At 42.9% G+C, this 24,502-nt stretch overlaps 1 protein-coding gene and 1 long non-coding RNA gene across 4 annotated transcripts in view; one reads left to right on the top strand and one right to left on the bottom strand.

Moving 5' to 3' along the window:
• Nucleotides 1–20,595, top strand: part of C22H1orf87 (chromosome 22 C1orf87 homolog) — an 88,764-nt gene extending 68,169 nt beyond the window's left edge. The window contains exons 11-13 of the mRNA XM_053576754.1: nucleotides 1,966–2,045; nucleotides 5,514–5,721; nucleotides 20,162–20,595. Of these exons, the coding sequence (XP_053432729.1) occupies nucleotides 1,966–2,045; nucleotides 5,514–5,721; nucleotides 20,162–20,322 (449 nt within the window). The 3' untranslated portion in view covers nucleotides 20,323–20,595. The remainder of the gene's footprint in view (nucleotides 1–1,965; nucleotides 2,046–5,513; nucleotides 5,722–20,161) is intronic.
• Nucleotides 1–24,502, bottom strand: part of LOC128575250 (uncharacterized) — a 42,257-nt gene that overhangs the window by 5,342 nt on the left and 12,413 nt on the right. For all 3 annotated transcript variants that reach the window (XR_008376959.1, XR_008376960.1, XR_008376958.1), the window contains 2 exons: nucleotides 2,054–3,184; nucleotides 547–623 (listed from right to left, as the gene is read on the bottom strand). This is a non-coding gene — a long non-coding RNA (uncharacterized LOC128575250). The remainder of the gene's footprint in view (nucleotides 1–546; nucleotides 624–2,053; nucleotides 3,185–24,502) is intronic.

The raw sequence follows: 24,502 nt of genomic DNA, 5'->3' as shown, positions 1-24,502 counted from the left end.
TTTTAATCTTCACACGATTACTTCAAATTTCTGTTATTTCACAAATGAGAGAATTAGGATCCAAAAGCTTGTAGCTGGTAAAGGGAAGAATCAGTATTAGCCTTCAGGTCTGACACCAAAAGTTCATCTTTCTACCCTTAGTTCATATAGTGCTTCTAGAATCCCTTTAATTGTTGAGAGTAATTTGAGCCTTTTTCCTCCTTTAATAAACAGAAAAATTTTCTTTGACATAGCGAAATAAGTAAAGGCCAAATGCTAGCAAGGGATGATGAGTTCTCATGACAACTTACATGCTGGGTTGGTCTAGTAAGATCTGCCCCAAAGAGGCTGCCCTTCCTGGCTGCCATCACGATCCCCGTTAAGCATCTATTAAGGTTTACACCATATAGCATCTTGAGTAAGTGGAGGATAAAAAAATGCAGAGACAAATCTTTCCTCTCTAAGGATTGGAAGAAGAATTGGAGAAATGAAACTATGTCTTCAATGACTTTATTTTACAAACTCCAAATTAGAGCATATGGTCATGCATTTATTTAACAAGCATACCTTGAGTATTCATTCAAATCTGGGTGTTGGGGCTTCAGGAAAGATGTGGACATTACATTGTCTTCTCCATCAAGAAACTGAGAGAGAAAATAATTCGCAGGTGCAATATTTAAAAGTCTGTGCAGTAAAAGGCTTTTGAATATGAAATATGACTTTATTTATTTAAAAAAAAATCCTTCCTTGGTAATACTATTACATTAACATGTATTGAACACTTTCTATGATCCAGCTACTTTCTTTACACTTCTAATCCATTTAATCCTCATAATGGCCTAGGGGTTTTATTATCTCCATTTTATAGAAGAGGAATTTGAGGCACAGAAAAAGCAAGTAACTTGCCCAAGGTCATGTGGCTAATATAGGAGCCAGGATTTGAATCCAAGGCGTCTGGCCTATATTCTGTCAACCACTCTGTTACACTGCCTCCCTACACCTTTTTTTAAGTTTATTGATTGAATAATTTTTATTAAAAATAGTGAGACCCAACTTAGAAATTATATGTATTTATTAATGGTATATTTGATGTATGCACCAAATATATTAAAGATGAGGCTTCCAGAAATCTATGCCATGTGGCCAACACATGGACTTACAAACTAAATAAAGAAGTCACCAATTCCGATGGAAAGTGCTAAAGATGGTAGCACTTAGAGGGCTTCAGTGGGCCTCTGTGCCTTTTCCCTGCATCTTAAGGAAATCTCTCCTGTTCATGATGGCAAAGCCCTACAGCAAGTGGTACCTGGGCAGTAGAATGCCCTGGGCTGGAATGCTGCTGCTCAAACCTCTTCCCACACAGGGAAGGAGCAGAAAAGGAGGAAGAGAATGGGTGTCCTGATTACAGGAGCACACCTGCGTGGAGAGAGGGGCCCATGTTCTCAAGAGGCAGGGCCATAGGAAGAGGCCCCTTCCCGCTTGCTCAGTTATTAAAGCCCTTCTGATTCAGGGCCTTAGTTATAAACCTTCTGATTCAGGGCCTTCCCCCAGACTATTGTCTCTGCTCATCTGCGGTTCTCTGCTCCATCTACATCCCTAACATCATCTTTGCCTGAATAAATCCTGTTCATTCCTCAGGTGCCAATTTATGTCACTTCTTCCAAGAAGTTGTTCCTCAAACCCACCACTCCCACCCTCTGCTCCCAAATAAGTTAAAAATCATTTCCTATCTACTTTATTTTTTTTTGTAGTGTTCATGGTAGCTTATAATTAAATAGTAATTTTGAGTAACTATTTATCATCTCCCTCCCCGGTCTGAGGTCCCTCAGTGGGGGAACCAGGGTTTCCTTATTCATCAGTGTATACCCACCACCAAGCACAGTGCCAACACACGGCAAAGCCTCCGCGAATTCTCTGCCTGGTGTAGGTGTGCCTGTTAAGTGCAAAAAACAAACTCAACCCTTCCATTTTTTCTTTTTTGTTCAGGGAAGAATGAAAAAGAAGCCCCTGCCACTCCAGTGCAGCCTGAAGACCCTGAGACATCTCAAAGCACAACTAAACATATGGTACGCACCTGAGGTCTATGGCATTGGGGGAGGTTTTCACAGATCCTTGGCCTTCTTTTCTGTGTTGCTGGGTGGCGCCCTCCCCTGGGGGTGTTTGATTTCCAACCCCTTGATGTCAGACTGTCTTCAACTCCAGACTCCCCTCAGGCAGAGAAGGGAGGCCAAGGAGCTCCTAGAGTGTGGCTTGCTTCTCCTCCCACCTGGTTTACAGAAACCTCTTGCCATCACTTGGTGGTGGGCTTGCCAACTGCCCCAAGAAATTGGACTTGTAGCATGTGCATGGGTGTCCTTCCAAAGCTTGTGACCTATCCACCAACTGCCATCAAAATAAAGGGCGGTTCTGAGTCCAATTTTAACATCTTAATTCCAGCTTCCAGAAACAGAGAATGACCTTTTCCCCAGACATCACATTTTAAAATGTAATAGGCATTCTGATTAAAAAAAGAAGAAAGAGAAAAAAAAAAAGGAAAATCTGGCAAGCAGCTAAAATTCATTTTAATATTCCCAGCATTTAGCCAGGAGAAGTTATAGACAGAATTGAAAAACAGCCTGAGTTTTTCTGTTGTTGTTGTTTTTTAAGTGCCTGGATTAGAACATAATTCATCTTAAAATGACGGGAGGCCTTCTCATGCGCTTCACACGTTGAAATATTTTAGAAAATAGTATCCATTTTGGCAAGCCTCTTGCCATGCAAGAAACAACAGCAAATGCTTTTCTCCTTGAGTGTTAAGTCTGTTGTGAATAAGATTATAAAAAATATACTTTGCTCTTTTATTTTGCCTCTTGTTTAAGGATTTTATCGCATCTCTGAGATAAGCGATTCTTCTCACATTCCTGTATAAAGATTCATTGTCCCACTTTGTAGAAATTGAAGCAGAAACTTGAGAAAGCAATTTTCCTCTTGTCTCAGAGAAAATCATTTATTTGTTCATTCACTTATTCATTTGCTAAGAATGTCTTGAGCACCTACTGTGTGCCAGCACTAACCAGACTCCAAGTATACAGGAATAACCATCTCACATGGGCAGCGTCCGAGGAGAGATACTCACTTAAATCTGATATCCACTGATAAATGCTGTGATGGGTACAGTTACAAAGAATCACTTCTCACCCAGTCTTGGACTGTCAGGGAAGGCTTCCTGTAAGAAATAGACTCTGCTGAGGCAAGAGAATCACATAAGCCCAAGAGCTGGAAGTTGCTGTGAGCCGTGTGATGCCACGGCACTCTACCGAGGGCAGTAAAGTGAGACTCTGTCTCTACAAAAAAAAAAGAAAAAAGAAATAGACTCTGAGCTGCATCTTGAAGAGTGAGTAGAAACCCAAACAACCAAGACAGAGATCACGAGAGGGCTTTCCCAACCTAGGAAACGATAGCAGGGCTTTCCCAACCTAGGTAACGATAGCATTATAAAGGCATAAAACAGCTTTATTTTTTCAGGTTTTATGTGGACAAAGAAAAAATGTGTAGGATTAAAAGAATATAACCTGGAAAGAGAAGCAAGGACAAGTATATAAATGTTTTTATGTGCCAAGCCAGAAATTTGAACTTCATCCTGACACAGTAGGACCAAAACAGTATAGTTTAAACTTTGTTAGTTACTTATCTCAGCCGAATTCAGATCCACGTAAATCTCCCCTCTTCTTCAGTGGTCGAAGAGAATGTTTGAACTAACTATCTGAAGATGTAGTATAAATTAATTTCTCAAATTTAAGGGCCACTTCGATCTCTCTAAAATTATCCACCAAAATATATATGCAAAGGTGCATTTGCATGGGAAGATTTTCTAAAGCTTTCATCAGGCTTCTAAAGGGGTCCACATCTCTAAAAAATATGTATAAGAATCACTATTCTAATTTACTATCTGGAAACGTTCTGCCTTTCCTCAAATCGAATTTATCACAGTAGAATTCTTTTTGATATGAATCCCTTAAAACTCACCGGTTACTTGTCATCCAAGTGGCTACAGTTTCATAGAACGTTCGGTTATTTCAGACAGAAGAAAACAAAAGAAGTCTTTAAATTCCCCAGAAGCCACTTACTCCGTTTGTTCACCCACTCAGTCTTGGCTTCTTACTGCACTTAGTATTCTTTAGGGCTCTGGAATTTTCACAGCTTATATATGAGAAGTTTGAGACAAAGGTATAAAATTGGAAAAATTCAGACATTTGAAAGTTGGGGGAGCACAGATGGTATACAAAAGTTAGAGGCATAATTTTATGGTGAATTAGTTAGGGATATTTCGATCACAACGAACAGAACCAACTCTCCTAGCTTAATTTATGGGAGGAGAGAGAAGCGTAGTGTGCTTCCTAAGGACAGAAGTGCAACAGTGAATTAAAACCAGAGACTTACCACTATTAAGACTTCCTAAATATCTGTTCTTTCTGTTGTCAGCCTCATTCTCTTAATCTCTCTCCCTTTCTCACTCTCTGCTGTCTGTTATCTGTCTTCCTTAGCAGACTATTTTTTCTTCATTTCCAGCACACAGAGTGAAAAGCTCGCTGCCGTTCCAACGTCTCACACAGAATCGTCTCCATTTCTTTCTCACAAACTCATTGTCCAAAATTCCTGGACAATAGGTTTATTAGCCCATTTTGCATTCGCCACCCAGTCCTCACCTATGCAAATAGAGCATGGTGGTTCTCCCTGTAACCATGTATATGGGAAGATAGCCAATCCCTGGAAAATCAGGGCTGGGCAGCTCCAACAGCACATGTTCACTCTCTCTATGTGGCACAGGATGCTTTACATGGCGAGTTTTGGATAACTTTTGTCTTTACAAAAGCAGAGTTATCCAAAAATAACTCTACTTTTTACTGGGCGTGAGGTTAGCAGACCAAGATGAGCTTTAGGTCCTATGTCTAGTGTTGGATCTACCATAAGATCTTTGAGATGTTAGTGAATCATTTGCATTTGGGATGTGTTTGTTGGGGAGTCTTGGTTTCCTTTGTTAAATGAACAGGATCAGGCAGACTAGAAGCTCTTTAACAGCGTTTAAAATGGGCCCAGAAGACTAACATAATACTACTATTGTTTGAATCACTTATTTGCCAAAAATCTCACACTCATGACCCAGAGGTTTTCCTACCAAGAAGTTACAAGCATCCTAGGAAGCCCATTCCCTGCAGAGCACACCAGTACAAAGTAGAGCGGGGAGTCATGAAAAGTCACAGTTAGTTACCAAGTCTTTTACTTGGTGCAATTCAGAAATGAGAACCGAATAAAAGTCAGAATGAAACTCTTCTCTTCACCACCACCACCACAACAAAAACTGAACATGTTTGTATCCAGAAAGTCTTGACAGATAGGATCCTATGGCACTGAGGATTTGAAACTCAGCCTGGTTTTCCAAAACCGTGTTTTGCAATAAATCTTGTTAGTTGTGTGGCTTCATCTTTGGCCAAGAGACTGAAGAAGCTCTGGGTGGTGAATGTGTTGCCAGTGAAATGCTTGTGTTGCTCTGGTAGAAAACACCAGAAGAGGAGCTGCAGTCAGAAACCCCCACTGCTAAAACTTCAGCCCCAGAAGATCCTCTGAGCTCTTTGAAGATCAGGCCAGTCTCCCAGCCTTCCATGAGTCTGGCCATGAAGAATAAGTCTGAAGAAAGCGAGATGTGGATGGACAGGTTCAGGAAGCTGGAAAACGCCCTCTACCTCTGTGATCTGAGTAACTCAGGTGAAGTATGAAGTTTAAAGCCGCACTCCTTTCCACTTATGCTCAAGTCTAAAGGTGGGCACCTCATGTTTTCTCAGTTCCTAAATAATACAATTTGTACATAAACTGTGTGCCTGGCATGGTGCCAAGCACATCTAGGCAAAGATAAATCAGACGCACGTTACCTATGATCTAAACCATCTCTTTGGGTCCCTCATTCTTCCTCCACTCTGTTGCCAAACTCTGAGCCATAATCCAACCTTATAATTCCCCTGATTAAAATACGTCAGGGCTCACCACTGCTATGGATGAAGTCCTAACTCCTTAACAAGGTCAGATTTGTCCCTTCCACCTGCCCAGTGTTTCCTTCTGCCATGACCATTCTCCCTGCAGGCCTTCCCACTCATAACAAACTATTCGCCTTTCTCCAAACTCTCCTTGCTTTTCAGTTGTCTGTCCCCGTTCTGACCCCATGCCACCTGAGCTGCCTGGTTCTCCTCCCACCCCAACCCCTCCCAACTCCTCACTTCGTCCACCTAGCTAATTAACGCCTAAACATCTTTTACGTTAGAATTTGAACACTGCCCCTCTGAGACTCTCCAAACAGACCTGGGCTAATTTTCTTCTGGCCTCTCTGATTCTTTAACATTCATTATCATATTTAATATACTGTGTTTTTATTTGGAGGCTTATTATCATTATCACTATCTCATCAGGGGACTATATTCCTTTTTTTATCCCTGGCACCATGCGTAATTCTGTTCAGTAATTTTCTGAGGAGCAAATAAATGAATGAATGTGCACAAACAGCCCCACCCAAGCAGAAGGCTGTAGGTGCCGCTAGAGCATGCAGCTTTGTGGGCCGTCAGAGAAAGGCGAGCTGTCTTCTGGGGAGGGCATCGGGCAGGGAAGGCTCTGTTAATGTTAAATTGGTCATTAAACATCAACTGCAGTTTGGACACAAAGGAATGAAATAGGCTTTTTTAGCAAAGAGGTAAATGCCATGTGTGAAACTCAATGCAAGGATTTTGGTTTGGATAGGATGTAGAGACCATGCAAAAGGGTATTAAATGGCTCAGGAAGGAATATGGAACGGGGGGGAAAGTTGCAAGGTTTTAAATACCAGCCTGAGGAATTTGGACTTAATTCAAACATAGGGAGTGGCATTATCAGAAGAGAGAGGTGATGAAGTTGTACTTCAGAAAGATTTTTGGTGACTATGTACAGGAGGAATGAGGAGATAAAATAAGCAGCAGCAGAAAGGAGAGAAAATGAAGTGTAGAACCAGATTGGAGACATGGAGGACAGAAAAGAGGGAGCAGGTTCCGAAGCATGGACTCAAACGGCCCTGACCCCCACGGGGTGGTTCATGACCAGTCAGCGTGCATGGTAACACTCTCTACAAGTAAGTGGGTAGCAGTAGCTGTTGCCTGTCTTTTCATTCTTAGGTTTTTGATATTCTTTTTTGGGGGGGAACAGTCTCACTTTGTTGCCCAGGCTCAGGTGCCATGACATCATAGCTCATAGCAACCTCAAATTCTTGGGCTTGAGTGATCCTCTTGCCTCAGGCTCCTGAGTAGCTGGGACTACAGGTGCCCACTACCATGTCCAGCTAGTTTTTCTAGTTTCCATTGAGAAGGAATCTCACTTTTGCTCAGGCTGGTCTCAAACTCCTGAGCTCAAGAGATCCACCCACCTCAGCCTCCCGTAGTGCTAGGATTACAGTCTAGAATTCAGTTCCAAGTCAACTTAATTCTAGATGACATAATGTAGAACCATCATACAAAATCCAAGAACTTTTCATAATCATGCCAAAGAGAGGGAGGAAGAACCTGCAAACATTATGTGAACGATTCATCCACCCGAGTTATAATGTTATTTATTAAAAATTTGTTATGAGTCTCGCACTGTGTTAGAGGTTGGCCAAGAGGAAAACCAGGAAGGATGAGACATGGTCTCTGGCCTCAAAAATCTGACTTTTAGGTAAGACATAGAGACTGGTGAGAATTCAATGCCACTAAAAAAAGTAAAATAAAAAGAGAGTGTGTAGTAAAGTATTATAACTGAAGGCACAAATGGGAGTTAAAGAGTTAAAAGGAAAGGGAGAAGAGGTGACAGGAAGCTCATCTTCTCATAGGAGCTCAGCATACTCAGAGTGGGCTCCAAGGGAGAGAGCTTGAACTGAGACCTGAGGTCAGGGAGACTTCGAATGGCTGGACAGGCCATTCCAAGTCTGACTCCATCTTCTCCAAAGGTTAGAAGGTGAGAATAAGGATGAGGGAGAAGCAGGGGAGCAAGACAGGTCGGGGGTTCATGTAGGACAAGTGATAGAGTTGGCCCCGCTGTAAATCTTTGGGCTAGGATGAGGCTTCATTCTCTGCCCAGTGTCCACCAAAGTCCCATCCAATGCAGAAAATAATGAAAGTGGAGGATTGCTGAGGGAAGACACTGGGGAAAGGAAATTAATGGGTTATTCAAATAACCCTAAATCTGCGTATTCATGCCAGGAGCATAAGAGTGATGATAGGGTTACAAAGGAAAGCAAAACGAAATTTAAAAAAAAAACTAGGAAAAGAAACATACTGGGTTTGGATGATAGATGATGGGTCATAAACCTAGTTGCTGAGAGATTCCCCAAAGACTGGGCCCTTTCTCAGAACTGTTCTGAGTCAAAACAGAGCTTGTTGACTCTGAAGGCAGATTCTGAAAAATCTGAAATGCCGTTCTCATGGCCTCCTCACTATTTATGTCTGTTTTCTCTGTTTCTATGAAATTCATTCATTCCTCAACAGCCAAGGAATGTGTCAGCCAGATCTGAAAACATCCACAACTGTCTTTAATGAGAAAAGAAGGACTAACTGAGGTCACTTGGTTGGTTTATTAACCACAGTATTTAGTAGACCACCGCAGCCCCATTCTAGATGCCAAGCAGATGATACCTACTTTGCCCACGGATGAATCACTGCTCTTTATTATGTGCGAGGAAATATGTAGGCCAGGGTGTTCTTCATCCAGGATGAGGGCAGACCATCCATCATCAAATCAGTGTTTCTGGGAACCTACTGTGTTCACTCCCTAATGACGGTTGTCAAGAAAATAGCCTTGAGGAGAAGGGATAAGGAATGACTGTGAATAACTGGTCATGTTGTCCACAGGAAAAAAAAAAGAGTGGTTGAGATAAATGTCTGGGCAAATTATGCATTTGGAATTTTCCCAGTGAACTAAAAGCTACATAGAAAATATTTTAGAGTTCAAGGAGGCATAATGCAATGAGAGCCTTAAAGGACGCTGTCTGCACAGGCCTGGACCCTCCTACGCTGCAACACTAAATCGTCACATTAACCACAGGCGGAAGGGATTAGTATCCTTATGTACAGAGGAGAAAGCCAAGTTCAATGTAATAAAATAATAGTCAGTAGGAAGGTAAGCCACAATTCAAACCTAGCTCTGACTTCCTGCCACACCGAGTCTCACGACAGACTAGAAAGCGTTCAGGTTTTACCAATTTTGTTTTGTTTTGTTATTTTTAATCAGAAGATTTAGATTCAAGTCCAGACTCCACCAATTACTGATCCCTAAAAGCCAGTCACTCACATTCCCCTGTTTCCTCATTTATAAAATAAGAGTGATAATAATAAAACACACCTCCCAAATGTGAAAGAAGATCACCAAGTAAGAGATCTGTAATATTTGGCATTAATGAGTGCTTATTAGTACTGGATACTATATGCATGGAATATTTTATTGATTTGCACTTTATTTATTTTTTTTATTTTTTTATTAAATCATAGCTATGTATATTAGTATGATCATGGGGCACCATACACTTGGTTCATAGACCGTTTGACACATTTTCATCACACTAGTTAACATAGCTTTTGTGGCGTTTTCTTAGTTATTTTGCTAAGACCTTTACATTCCACTTTTACTAGGATTCACATATACCCTTGTAAGATGCACCGCAGGTGTACTCCCATTAATCCCCCTCCCTCCACCTACCTCCCCCCCTCCCTTTCCCCCTTCTCCCAATTTTAAGTTGTAACTGGGTTGTAGCTTTCATGTGAGCTCCTACATTAGTTTCATAATAAGGGTGAGTACATTGGGTACTTTTTCTTCCATTCTTGAGACACTTTACTAAGAAGAATATGTTCCAGCTCTATCCATGTAAACATGAAAGAGGTAAAGTCTCCATCTTTTTTTAAGGCTGCATAATATTCCATGGTGTACATATACCACAATTTATTAATCCATTCGTGGATTGATGGGCACTTGGGCTTTTTCCATGACTTAGCAATTATGAATAGGGCTGCAGTAAATATTCTAATACAAATATCTTTGTTATGATGTGATTTTTGGTCTTCTGGGTATATGCCCAGTAGGGGGATTACAGGATTGAATGGCAGATCTATTTTTAGATCTCTAAGTGTTCTACATATCTCTTTCCAAAAGGAATGTATTAATTTGCATTCCCACCAGCAGTGTAGAAGTGTTCCATTTTCTCCACATCCACGCCAACATCTCTGGTCTTGGGATTTTGTGATGTAGGCTAGTCTCACTGGAGTTAGATGATATCTCAAAGTAGTTTTGATTTGCATTTCTCTGATGATTAAAGATGATGAGCATTTTTTCATATGTCTGAAGGCCGTGCGCCTGTCTTCTTCAGAGAAGTTTCTTTTCAAGTCCTTTGCCCAGCCTGTGATGGGATCCCTTGTTCTTTTCTTGCTAATGCATTTGAGTTCTCTGTGGATTCTGGTTATTAAACCTTTGTCAGAGACATAACCTGCAAATATCTTTTCCCATTCTGAGGGCTGTTTGCTTGCTTTACTTACTGTGTTCTTGGATGTGCAGAAGCTTTTTAGTTTGATCAAGTCCCAATAGTGTATTTTTGAAGCAGCTTCAATTGCCCGGGGGTCCTTCTCATGAAAAACTCGCCCAGCCCAATTTCTTCAAGGATTTTTCCCTGCACTCTCTTCTAGTATTTTTATAGTTTCATGTCTTAGGTTTAAATCTTTAATCCAGTGAGAGTCTATCTTGGTTAATGGTGAGAGGTGTGGGTCCAGTTTCAGTCTTCTACAGGTTGTCAGCCAGTTCACACACCACCATTTGTTAAATAGGGAATCTTTTCCCCACTGAATGTTTTTAATTGGCTTGTAAATTAATTAGCTGGATTCATCTCTTGGTTCTCTATTCTGTTCCAGACGTCTACTTCTCTGTTTTTGTGCCAGTACCATGCTGTTTTGATCACTATCGATTTGTAGTATAGTCTGAGGTCTGGTAGCGTGATTCCTCCTGCTTTGCTTTTATTTCTGAGTAATGTCTTGGCTATTCGAGGTTTTTTCTGATTCCATATAAAACGAAGTATTGTTTTTTCAAGATCTTTAAAGTATGACAGTGGAGCTTTAATGGGGATTGTGTTGAAATTGTATATTGCTTTGGGTAGTATGGACATTTTAACAATGTTGATTCTTCCCAACCATGAGTATGGTATATTTTTCCATTTGTTAACATTCTCGGCTATCTCTTTTCTTAGAGTTTCATAGTTCTCTTTATATAGATCTTTCACGTCCTTTGTTAGATAAACTCCCAAGTATTTCATCTTCTTTGGCACTACTGTGAATGGGATAGAGTCCTTAATTGTTTTTTCAACTTGACTATTGTTGGTATATATAAAGGCTACGGATTTATGAATGTTGATTTTGTAACCTGAGACGCTGCTGTATTCCTTGATCACTTCTAAGAGTTTTGTAGTAGAGTCCCTAGTATTTTTGAGATATACAATCATATCATCTGCGAAGAGAGAAAGTTTGATCTCTTCTGACCCTATGTGGATACCCTTGATCGCCTTTTCTTCCCTGATTGCGGTGGCTAAAACTTCCATTACAATGTTAAAGAGCAATGGAGATAATGGGCAGCCTTGTCTGGTTCCAGATCTGAGTGGAAATGATTCCAATTTAACTCCATTCAATATGATATTGGCTGTGGGTTTGCTGTAGATGGCCTCTATTATGTTAAGAAATGTCCCTTCTATACCAATTTTCTTAAGTGTTCTGATCATGAAGGGATGTTGGATGTTATCAAAAGCTTTTTCTGCATCGATTGAGAGAATCATATGGTCTTTGTTTTTTAATTTGTTTGTGTGCTGAATTACATTTATAGATTTACAAATATTGAACCAGCCTTGAGACCCTGGGATAAAACCGACTTGGTCATGATGTATGATTTGTTTGATATGTTGCTGGATTCTGTTTGTTAGAATCTTGTTGAATATTTTTGCATCTGTATTCATTAGTGATATTGGTCTATAATTTTCTTTTCTTGTTGGGTCTTTTCCTGGTTTGGGGATCAGGGTGATGTTTGCTTCATAGAACGTGTTGGGTAGTCTTCCTTCTTTTTCTACCTTTTGGAACAGGTTGAGTAATATAGGTACTAATTCCTCTTTAAAGGTTTGGTAGAATTCTGATGTAAAGCCATCTGGTCCCAGGCTTTTCTTTTTGAGGAGATTTTGTATGGTTGATGTTATTTCCGAACTTGATATAAGTGGGCCTGTTCAACATTTCCACTTGATTTTGGTTAAGTCTTGGAAGGTGACGTACTTCCAAGTAACAGTCAATTTCCTTCAGATTTTTGTATTTCTGAGAATAAAGTTTCTTGTAATATTCATTAAGGATTTTTTTGATTTCTGAGGAGTCTGTTGTTATTTTGTCTTTGTTATTTCTGATTGATGAGATTAGAGATTTTACTCTTTTTTTCCTGATTAGGTTGGCCAAACGTTTATCTATTTTGTTGACCTTTTCAAAAAACCAGCTTTTTTATTTATTGATCTGTTGTATTATTCTTTTGTTTTCAATTTCATTTAGTTCTGCTCTGATTTTGGTTATTTGTTTTCTTCTACTGGATTTGGGGTTGGAGTGTTCTTCCATTTCCAGTCTCCTGAGATGTCCCATTAAGTTGTTAACTTCCTCTCTTTCCGTTCTCCTGAGGAAGGGTTGCAGTGCTTTAAATTTCCCTCTTAGAACTGCCTTTGCGGTGTCCCAGAGGTTCTGATAGTTCATGTCTTCATTATCGTTTTGTTCCAGAAATTTGGCAATTTTCTTCTTGATCTCATCTCTGACCCAGCTATCATTCAGCATAAGGTTATTTAACTTCCATGTCTTTGTATGAGTATGCAGATTCCTGTTGTTACTCATCTCAAGTTTTATTCCATGATGGTCCGAGAAGATACATGGAATAATTTCTATTCCTTTAAATTTACTGAGGTTAGACTTGTGACCTAAGATGTGATCAATTTTGGAGTAAGTTCCGTGGGCTGATGAGAAGTATGTGTATTCAGTTTTGTTGGGATGAAATGTTCTGTAGATGTCTGCTAAATCTAAATGCTGGATGGTTAGATTTGAATCTAGAATTTCTTTACTCAGCTTTTTGTTGGAGGATCGATCCATCACTGCTAAAGGAGTGTTAAAATCTCCGACTATTATAGAGTTGGAGGAAATCAAGTTGCTCATGTCTGTTAGAGTTTCTCTTATAAATTGAGGTGCATTCTGGTAGGGTGCATAGATGTTAATAATTGAAATCTCATCATATTGAGTCTTACCCTTAACAAATATGAAGTGACCATTTTTGTCCTTCCTTACTTTTGTTGGTTTAAAGCCTTTGTATCTGCAAATAAAATTGCAACACCTGCTTTTTTCTGGTTACCATTTGCCTGAAATATGGATGACCATCCGCCTTTCACTCTGAGTCTGTATTTGTCTTTTAAGTTAAGATGTGACTCTTGTATGCAACAAATGTCTGGCCTGAGTTTTTGTATCCAGTCAGCTAACCTATGTCTCTTTAGAGGGCAGTTTAAGCCATTCACATTAATGGAGAGTATTGATAAGTTTGGTGAAATTTTGGGTATTGAGTTTTTCGAAAGTCCAGTGGGCATTTTTAATCCTTTTGCCATTGTGGAAGTCGGAGTTTGATCAGAAGTTTCTGAGTGAGTTTACTTTTGTAGTAGAGGATTGGGTTGGTTATTATGGAGGATAGGTCTGAGAATATCCTGAAGAGCTTGTTTGGTTATGGCAAATTTCTTTAGCATATGAATATCATTAAAGTATTTAATTTCTCCATCATAAATGAAACTCAGTTTAGCTGGGTACAAGATCCGGGGTTGAAAGTTATTTTGCTTGAGGAGATTAAACTTTGATGACCACCCTCTTCTGCCTTGAAAAGTTTCAGCAGAGAGATCTGCAGTCATTCTAATGTTCTTCCCTTTGAAGGTAATAGTTTTCTTTCGCCTGGCCGCTTTGAGAATTTTCTCCTTCATATTAACTTTAGTGAAGTTAATTATGATATGCCTGGGGGATGTCTTATTGGGGTTGAGTCGTGCTGGGGTTCTGAAGCTATCTGCTATCTGAATTTCAGGTTTTCTAGGCATGTCTGGAAAATTCTCTTTCATAATTTCATGCAGAAGGGCCTCTGCGCCCAGTGAGGCCACTTCATCTGTTTCAGGAATTCCTATGAGTCAGATATTTGCCTTCTTCGAGTTATCCCAGAGCTCTCTGAGAGAGTGATCCATTTTTGCTCTCCATTTCTCTTCCTCTTTGAGAGTTTAGGAGCGTTCAAAGGCTTTATCTTCTATGTCGGAGATCCTTTCTTCTGCTTGGTCCATTCTGTTGCTAAGGGATTCTACTGTATTTTTCATATCTTTGAGGGCTGCAAATTCTTGCTTCAGTGTGTCTAAGTCTTTGGTGGTTTTGTCTTTAAATTCATTAAATTCTTGAGACAGCTTTTGAATTTCTCCATGAATTCCTAGTTCCATTTTGTTAATCTTGTTTGCCATCCAAATTCTGAATTCGATTTCTGGCATCTCAGCCAGTTGTTTGTGAATGGGATCTTCAATTACATCTGCCATATCTTTCCTTGGTGGTGGGGGGGTTGATCTATTCTGGTTATTCATGTTACCAGAGTTTTTCTGCTGATTCCGCCCCGTGATTGTTTTACTCCCTTTGATTTCTCCCCTGGTGTTTTGTCAAGGACCCGTTACAGTGCTGTGGCCTGAGAAACTGGGGCCCTGTTTGGTGTAGAGGGGCTAAGTGGTTCTGTCTTGTTTTCAGCTGGTTTCTATTTGACCCTAGTGAAACAGTTACTCTGGGTTGAAGTCTCAGCTGTGGAGAAATACAAGCAATTAAGTCACCCCACCCACCACAGGCAACAAATGGAAAAGGAAAATCAAACCTTCCTACAACCACACACCCAGGGCACCACCTGGATAGTCCCCAGGTGAGTGGCTCAGTTCAAAAGGTCCAAATCAATTGTCTCAGTCAGCAGCTGCCTTGGGTGGGAGAGTTCAAAAGGTCCCTGGGAACTGGATCACAGGGGTCTGGTGACTGCTCTAATATGGCTTGCTCCAGTGCTGCGTGGAGTCAGGAAGAGCCACCCAGTAAATAGATCAGTCTGGGAAGATTGATGCCTCCTTCCCCACCTTGCAGCTCTGTCACACCCAGTCGCTGCTAGCCCCACAGGGCTGTGACCCAGTCAGTTGTCTGCAGTAAGCAGATACTCCAGGGGTTTGCACCTGCCCTAAGTCACAGGGTAGTCTGTGTCTGCTCGTCTAGGCCACTACTCTCTGTCTTTATCCAGCAGGGGGTGGTGTGACCTGTCAACCTCAGGCACTTGATGGAGGCTGGAGGTGTTCACTCAGTTCCAGCCCCACCCTTAGTTTATGTTACTGGGTGAATGGAACAACCCTGTGGGAGTTTGTTTCTGACCCTGCTAGATTCTTCTGCAGAGGAGAGGCTGATTTGAGTTCCCAGAACCTGTGCCTCAGGCCCTGTCTTTAGTCCTGTGGGTTTGTATTCGCAGCACGATCAGTTGTCGGCTGCAGCCTCTTGGCCTCCTTTGTCTATAGGCTGGTGATCCCCTGAGGGCCAGGTGCATCTTAGGCTCAGTAAAGCGGTCCTCTGGATCAGCCCCACCCTGGGAGTTTCCCGGCTCTGTGGGTGTGTTTTCTAGTCCTCGTGTTCCACCCAGGTCAGTGCCGCCTCAGGCAAACCCTTTACTCACGGGGCCTGTGTTTCAGTCCCAGGTCTGTTCCATGGTGGTTGCCATCTGAGAAGATGCTCGGCCTCATCTGGTTGCCCAGGAAGACAGGAGGAGAGGCTATAGGATATCTGGGGGTGGGCCTTGTTATTGCTGAAGACGGCTGTTGCTCTGCACCTCGGGGCATCGCCGCTCCAGTGTAATTCCTTCTTAGCCAACCATCGTCTTCTCGCTCCTTTGCTACAGAGTCAGCACTGGCCAGCTGCAGTCCAGGTCCTGTCTGCACCTCTCGAGAGTTCACCCAAGAATCTGGACTCCTGGGGGGGGCAGGTCTCCAGATCACGGAGTGAGAGTGGAGGGGAGTGTTAGGAGCTCAGAGTTGCAGGTTGTAACACCAAGCTCATTGAGACCAAATGAACAAATAAACAGATACAAAGGTTACCAGGCACACGGGCCCATAGATACAGAGACAGACGGAAGCACATAGACATACAGGTGACAGCCACGACAGCAGCAATATAAGAACAACTGCAATAAAAATAGTGATAATCGTAAAATAATTGAAAGAAAGGAAAAAAATAGAGAGCAAAAAGTGGTGTTATTAGGAATGTTAATTGAGAAGTAAGAAGAAATTAAAATTAGAAGACATAGAAATAAAAAAATATATTTATGTAAAAAGTAATAAAAAATTATTGAAATCTCCTCTAAGAAAATGGTGAGGAAGAAACAGACAAAAACAGAACAAACAAACAAAAAAAAACATGAAAGCCAAAAAAAAAAAGCCACCAACTACAAAAATACTCTTGCGTGTAGAAATATACCTATATTTATCTATATGTCTGCTGTAGGGATCAACTTTCATAGGAATATATTCATACTGCAATATACTTTCTGGACACCAGGTGACGCTGTGAGTGGTTCCGAGGCTTATACCTGATTTACAGTTTGTACTGTTACCATGGTAACCACCTTCCATGGCCGATCGCCATTTTGGAATTTCTGCAAAAGTTTGTCGCCTAAGAATTGTGTAACCTCGGCTGTTCTTTTCCAGACAGCACTTGCGACCAACCTTCCCAGTCAGTGCAGGTGTCCACGCTTCTCAAGTCTTTCCACTCTGTTCCCAGGTTCTCCTGCAAACTGGCGACTGTAATTGGCTGTAGGGGGAGTGGTGCTGAGTTCGTGCGGTCTTGGTGGGCTGGTGGTTTTATCTGTTGTAGCTGGCTACCAGGGCTGAAGCCAAGTTCGTGGCCTCAGCAGCTACAGCCGGGTCTGCGGCTTCAGTAGTTTCCCGGCTTTAGCAGCCAAAGCCGGGTCCACAGAAGCCGGGTCCGTGGCTTCAAGCCGGGTCCGGGGTTGGAGCGTTTGGGGGACTTATTCTGGGTTTTATGGTTCAGAGTTTCTCTTTTGGATTGGCGCCCGCCAGTTCGCTGCGCAGCCTAAACTGCCAGCCCCCTCCAACGCCTGGGGGAAAGGTGCCCACCCTTTTGGGTAGTTCAAAATGTCTGTTTCCTGGGCAGGATCCCTTCCCTTCAATTGTCCAACAGTTTGCCCAGCTCCCCGTGGTTTTGAGAGGCTCTCCTTTCGGATGCCTCCCTCAGTTCAGGAATAATTATTTGTCAATTGGGTTTTGTCAGCATTTACAAGCTGCTGACCTCCGTAGGGGAGGGGCCTACTGGCCGGCACAGCCGAGCAGGGAAGAATCTGTACAACAGAGTCTTTGATTTTAAATTACCCCTCATATATAGCAATCTGCCAGTTCACTGGGCATCTCCAGCTGTCTGTCCACTCCAATAATCCACACACAGGGAAGGTCCAGACCGCCTTTCCTCTCACCTGGTGGCTTGGGGGAGGTGGGCTACATGTCCGTCCTGTCCGCCATCATGCTCAAGACCTATTTATTTTTTTAGAGACAGAGTTTCACTCTGTCACCCTGGGTAGAGTGCAGTGGCATCAACATAGCTCACAGCAACATCAAACTCTTGGGCTTGAGCAATCTTCTGGCCTCAGCCTTCCAAGTACCTGGGACTACAGGTACTTAGTTGCGCCCACCATGACATCCAGCTAGTTTTTATATTTTTAGTAGAAATGGGAACTCTCTCTTGCTCAGGCTGGTTGGTCTCAAACTCCTGAGCTCAAAGGATCCTCCCACCTCGGCCTCCCAGAGTGCTAGGATTACAGTTGTGAGCCACCTTGCCACCCGACCAATTTGCACACAATTTAATTATCACATCTTATTTATTTATTTAGAGCCAGGGACTCACTATCAGCCCAGGCTGGAGAGCAGTGGCTATGCACAAGGAGGGTCATGGTGCGCTGCAGCCTCACACTCCTGGGCCCAAACAATCCTCCGGCCTCAGCTTCTTGAGTAGCTGCCACGCCTGCTGCCTGCTGCCAGACCCAGCTACTTATCCCTGTTTTAAAGAGAAAGAAACTGAGTCTCAAAAGTTCGTGTAACTTCCCGAAGGTCTCACAGTCAGAAACTTGTTCCAAAGTCCATGACTTACGTGTCCAGAAGCAGGACTGGGGAACTTTCCAGAGGAAACAAACCTAAGCCAACCTGAGAGCAGCATCGCCATCCCGAGAACTTTGAAGACGCAGTTGTCCAACTTGAAGGATGACGTTCATGTGGAGGAAAAGATCACATCTAATAAGGCAATCGATAGGCAGTAAGCAAAGAGGAATAGACCAGAAAATAATAGAATAGAATCACCTCGCGACTCCACCTGTCAGTAGCGCTGTGTTCAGAATACCCGCTGGAGAGCAGTTCAGAGGGAGCACGGTGCTCAGAGGTTCTTGCACATTCAAATAAGCTTAAACCGAGATGGCAGCTATCCACGACCATACACTCCTGACAGACTAGTAGCAGCTTTCTACAAAATGACCGAGGCACTGCCTTGGGATTATTTGAGAAAGAATTTCGCTATCACTCTTACAGTCTGCACAGGTAAAGAAAAGTAAAAGAGCCACATGCAAGACATGTGTGTTTTGTTCCTGTAAAAGACAAGGAAAAGCTTTTTATCGTTACCTGTAATAATTCAAGGAACATACGTAGGAAACAATACAATCCCGACTTGAAGCAATCTCTCTCCCTCATCCCACAGTGTAAACCTGTGGTAAACCGGAGGCAACCAAGAGACTTACTATCTCTGGCCTCAGTTTCTCCCTCTGCAAAATGGGTTGTTGTGAGAATTAGATGAGTTAATATTGGCAAAATGCTTGGAGCAGTTCCTGGGACATAGTACATTTTATATATAAATGTCAGTAGCCTGCCACCATGCCCAGCTGATGATTCCTATTTTTGTTGCACTCTAGTTAATTTTCTGCATAACTTATCTCCCCAATTGGCTGGGAGCTTCTGTGGGTAACAGATCAATTCTCTAAATTTTCTGCATTCCCAAGCACAGGATCTGACACAGATAGACTCACAATTAGGGGCTTTTGAACAAGTTATTGATTTTTGGTGATGCCATGATTTATACTGAAACTCCTCTCAGCAGCAATCAAAATCTACCTAATCCTAAGACAGAAAGTATACCAACATTGGTATTGGCAAATATATCGTGTGGGTACCAGAGCATATCCTGCAATCAGAGGCACCGTCATCTCTGTTACACAGGTGCAGATCTGAGCCATTAGAAGTGAGATGCTTTCCTTGTGATCACACAGCACACTGGGGAGAGGCACACAGCACGGTCTGTCCTCTGTATTCATACATCCTGCCTCTGCGGATTCGACCCACCACAGATCAAAAACACTCAAAAAAATGTAACAAAAACCATACAACAATAAAAATGCAAATAAAAATACAGCATAACTATTGACATAGCATTTGCATTGTATTAGGTACGTAAGTAAACTAGAGATGATTTAAAGTATACGGGAGGGCACACCTAGGTTATATGCAAATTCTATGCCATTTTCTATGAGGGACTTGAGCGTTTGTAGATACATGGGGGTCCTGGACCCAATCCCTGGGGATACTGAGGAGGTCTATAAATGTATTTCCAGAATGGGTTAAAAAATAAGCTATTTAGGCACCTCTTTGGATACTTCAACAAGATAAAAAGAAACCAGAACCATTAGGGATTACTTTTAGCAGTCACCCTGTTTTAAAAGTTTTATAGCTATAAAAAAACAAGTTAAATTGCTTTAGCATGTATCTATGGATTTGTTTGCACTCCGTTTCAACATCTCATTCTCTCCCCCTCTAATCAACTTCACATTACTCCTGAAATCTATGCTGCATATCCAGGACCACAGATACTCTTTTAAGGTGTCACTTGATTTTTAAGAAGCTTAAAGTTGCAAAATGTTCTTAATAGCATTTACTTTTCACTTGAGTGGCCGTCAAGCTAACATAAGTTTTCTCTGTTTTTCCCCTTCCTCTTTAAAAACAAACAAACAAACAAAAAAACTTGCCACCCACACCATCCTATCACAGGAGTCCTGGAGAGGGAACGAGCTCGCCGTCTCATTCACAACTACAATCTCATTTACAACCTGTCCCTGAGTCCTCGGAAAATCAACCAGGCCTTGCGGAGATTTCGTTCGGGAGAAAATATGCTCTTGGAGCCAGCACTGCGGTACTTAAAGGAGCTGTGATAACAAGCCCATATTGTGAGAGCAGACGTTTCCCTGTCTCCCTTCTTACCTAGACACGTGTCTCTCCCCAGCCCAAGTGAGTGGTGCAGGCACTGTCAGTGCTGAGGCCGCTGTCGCTATGGTAAATGCATTTGATTTGGACTTGGTTTCTGGCTAGAATGCTTGCTCATAACAGCTCAAAATGATCAGAAAAACTAGGTTTTCTCTTCTGATGTGGCAAAAATCCAGTTACTTAAAACTCCTTTTATGCTAATAAAGCTTATTATTAATATTGCATGTATGATTTTTTTTCTACCTTGTTAATCAACCTATGTTTCTGCAAACCCCACAACTCCATACAGTAAAAAAACATGATAAATGCTGTCAATTCTCCAGGGCCTGACATACAGTAGACCTAAACACGTCATTTTTGAATGGTTTTATACCTTCCCCTAGTCATTATTCTAGGAAAGACTCCCACACTATAAGAAAAAGCAAACTATTGATAATATCTTAATAGTAAGTAGTAGAAGAACAATTTCAAATGAGGTTTTCTGAATAAGTCCATTACTTTCTGCAGTAGGAAACTACACAATGTTACGCTGTCTCTAGGGATGTTTTCCAAGAGTTCTAAATAGAAGTTTTAAGAAAGGCCTCCTAGGACCAGGAATTTGGGGGATAGGTACCATCCTCTGCTCTCTCTGGGCAGGAAAATCAGGTGACACTTTACACCAGTTCCGACAGTTCTTTTGTCCTTAACATCCCTCAACCTTGTTCCTCCCACATAACACACAGTCTCACACACACACACACGCACACACACCCCACACAGGCAGCATGAGCTCACTGAAGGAACATGAGCCTGGGGCTTCAGAGATGAGGTGTCCCCAGCACCCTCACTAAGCAGAATACTGGCTGGTAACCAGGTTAGTAATTGTCAAAGCATTTGGGAAACAGAGTGAGCAAGTTAGGTCAAGGGAAAATCAAACAGAAAGGCCTCTGAGCATCCCTTTTATCCATTTTATATAGCGGTGTAGCTCATGACATCTTAGGAACAAAACCCCAAGAACAAAACCATTTAGATTCACTAAAATAAATGTTCTTTACAAGTCTTCTAGTCTGACCTGCTTTAGTTTATATAATCCCTGAATTGCCCAGAGAAAACTGACCTGAGGCAGACTGCCTACCTCTGTTTTTCTGGAACCCTTGGGCCTGCTAGCTGCCTTTTAGGTCAGAGGAGTAAGCAAGCGGACAAGGCTTTCTCATCCTACCAAAATGCCGAGGAAAGAAAATCAGAATATTAGGTCAGACAATTTAATATGCATGTGGCAACCACTGTGTTCCAGGAAGGTGACATATTTTGTTTCATCCAACTCTGACCTTTCAGCAGGACACATTTTACAGCGCTGTTTGATAGATAAGGAAACAGAGGCTTAGGGAAGTGAAGGGTCAGAAACTATTAACTGGTTATTAAAAGGATTTGTCCTACAAAATTTGGATTGGGTCAAAAGGCTGCAATGAAGGATCCAGAAGACCACATGTGGCCCAAGGCTGTGGGGTCCCCACCCGAGTCTGGTGCCTGTGGTTTGAGCAGCTTCCTTCAGTAGAACCTTTCAAAATGGATGTCTGCAGGTGATGAGCGGGTTAGTCTCTAGTATGTTCTGGAAAGATCTGGAAAGCCTCTGGGTCTGCCCCAACTCTTCAAAGTCTCAGCCCTTAAAAGTTGGGAAGTATGACAGAGGTGGGATCCCACCAGCTGCAGGATCTCACCAGCTGTGTGACCCTGAGCCATTCGCTACCTACCCGAGAGCAGCATTGATATTAAACGAGATAACGTGTGTGACTTGCTTAGCACTGTTCCTGGCACATAGACTAGCCCCACCAGGAGAAACCAGCTTATTTTAGTCTGAACAGCATTTCTTTTTACCCCATTCAATGGGCCAGATCACCTTTTCTAGGTACAGACATCTTCTGAGCCCGCAGACAGCTCACCGACCATAGGGTCCTGGAGGGCAGAAAGGAGGTCGTCCTCATTCCTGTGATTCATTCTCTGGCCTGTCCCTATTCCTCACTGTAAACCAGCTAGTTTGGCATTGCTGCACCCATTGTACAGGGGAGAAACTCCGGGCAGTGTAAGTACTTGTCTAAGGATTGACAGCTAGTGAGCAACTGAGCCAGGATTAGAACCCAGTAGTGCATAACTTCAAGTTCAACAGCGCTGTGTAGGTCACAGAGCAGATAAGCCATGGAATTCTATTAGCTACATGGGGCCTGTCTCCCCTGCAAGCCAGGGCTTCCTGTTCCTGTGTCCAGCTCGGAGCCCGGCTTCATCTGGCAGACGCCTGCCGAATGGATCCCTGTGTGATCACTGCAAACCCTGCAGCTTTCTGCCCTCCTCCTCCAGCCTCCTCACTGAACAAAGCGGGTCTTCAGGACTCTCTGGCCTGGCAGATTCTGCCTCTCAGAAGCACCACTATAGAGACGGTGCACAGAGTTTGCTAAGTCCTCACCGACTCGTCACAGGAATTTCTCAAGATCATGAAGAGAAACAATAACGGAGGGATTGCTATTCTAACTGGGATCAGAAATTGGACCGCTTTGGAGCTGGCCAGAGAACTGTTAAGCTCTAAAAACCAATCCTGTCTTTTCTTCTCTCCCTCTTCTCTCTCCCCGCTCTCCTAAGAGGCTTTCAGCTACGCTTCCAATGCTTCTTAGCAACAAAGACGGGGTTCCCAGAGCCAAGCGTGCCTCAGGAATGCCAGATGCCCCCTCGTTAGTATTCAGGAGCCCTCATCTGCCGGCACAGTTGGCCACGGGAGTGCGCAAAGGCAAAGTGGCACAAGGGAGGCCCAGCCTCGAGCGTAGGTGTGGGGAGAGAGGAAGCCTCCACAAAGAGTTTCCAAACAAAAGGCATCAATATTATCTGTGGAGCCATCAGACTGCCTGGGGTGCAAGATGGCTCTGGCTCAGGCACATGCTCTCTGCCGGGTTCTGTACCACGGCTCGTGGGGCCTCCCCACACACATTCTGGCCACAAATGCAGCACAGTGGAACGTCTCTCTCCTCCTCCACATCTCCTGCCCTGTCACGCCTCAGACTCAGTTCATCTAGGTGGACCCCAACTGGCAGTGGGAGTGCCCAGAGGAGGGAGGGCTGACAAAGGGCAAGTGGGCAGATGGTGGGACAGCCTCGGACAGGCGGTGCTGCTCAGAACAGATTCCAGACAAACGCACAGCAGAGTGAGCTCTGACAACAGCTGAGGGAGACTTCTCTGGTGAAGAGCAGTTGGTGTTTGGAAAGGAGCCCTTGTTCAAAACACACACTTCGCTCTCCCACACCATCCTCCTCCGCAGGTTCGTGAGGGAGGCAACTAGCCAGGTTATCTCGCACTGAAACTCTAAAATACTGATCAATGGCCTGATCCCTGGAGGATTACAGCCAGCAAGGCAATTTCCCAACATTCTTCAGAAACCACCCAGACAGGGCTTCCTCCAGCTTCCCTGCTTCACACACCTGCAGAGATGTGGGTCTCACCACCTGCCACCTTTTCCTCTCCAGGCAGCGCTGATGTGTTCTTCTAAAATCAGTCACTCTTTTAATCCTTGTGCTACCATCTCAAAGAACATAAAATTTTTTTAATAGTTGTAACAACAACTGCACTAACCCCGTGGCTGGCCTTTCTGGACATTAAGGATAATTAAAAAGAAAGAACAAAAGAAAGGAAATCCTTGTTTCTCTCTTTCAGATCTGACTCAGGTCAGGGAGGGGTCTGGGGAGAGAAAACATTGGGGGGATAGATGTGTAAGCAAGTGTACTAGTTTGCTGGGTACTACAATCTCGGTGGTTTAAACAATGTCAATGTATTGAAGTTCGAAATCAAGGCATCAGCAGAGCGTGGCTCCCTCCATAGCTCTTCCCCAGCCTCCCGTGGTGGGCTGGAGATCTCTGGTGCTCCTCCCTTGCAGGTGCACGGTCTCGCTCTCTTTCCTCATCCTCACCATCATCACATGATGCTCTTTTTGGAGTGCATGTCTGTCTCTGTGTCCAAACTTCCCTTTTTTATAAGGACATCAGACATACAGACTTAGAGTCCACCAGAATGACTTCATTTTAACTTGACCACTGCCACAGAAACTAGTTCCAAATAATGTCACATTCTGAGGTACAGGGGTTAGGCCACTGAGAGAACGCCATGCAGGGA

Source organism: Nycticebus coucang, chromosome 22, assembly GCF_027406575.1.
Source record: "Nycticebus coucang isolate mNycCou1 chromosome 22, mNycCou1.pri, whole genome shotgun sequence".
Lineage (NCBI taxonomy): Eukaryota > Metazoa > Chordata > Mammalia > Primates > Lorisidae > Nycticebus > Nycticebus coucang.
Note: the sequence above shows the minus strand (reverse complement) of the source record. Positions and strands in the feature narration are given on the sequence as shown.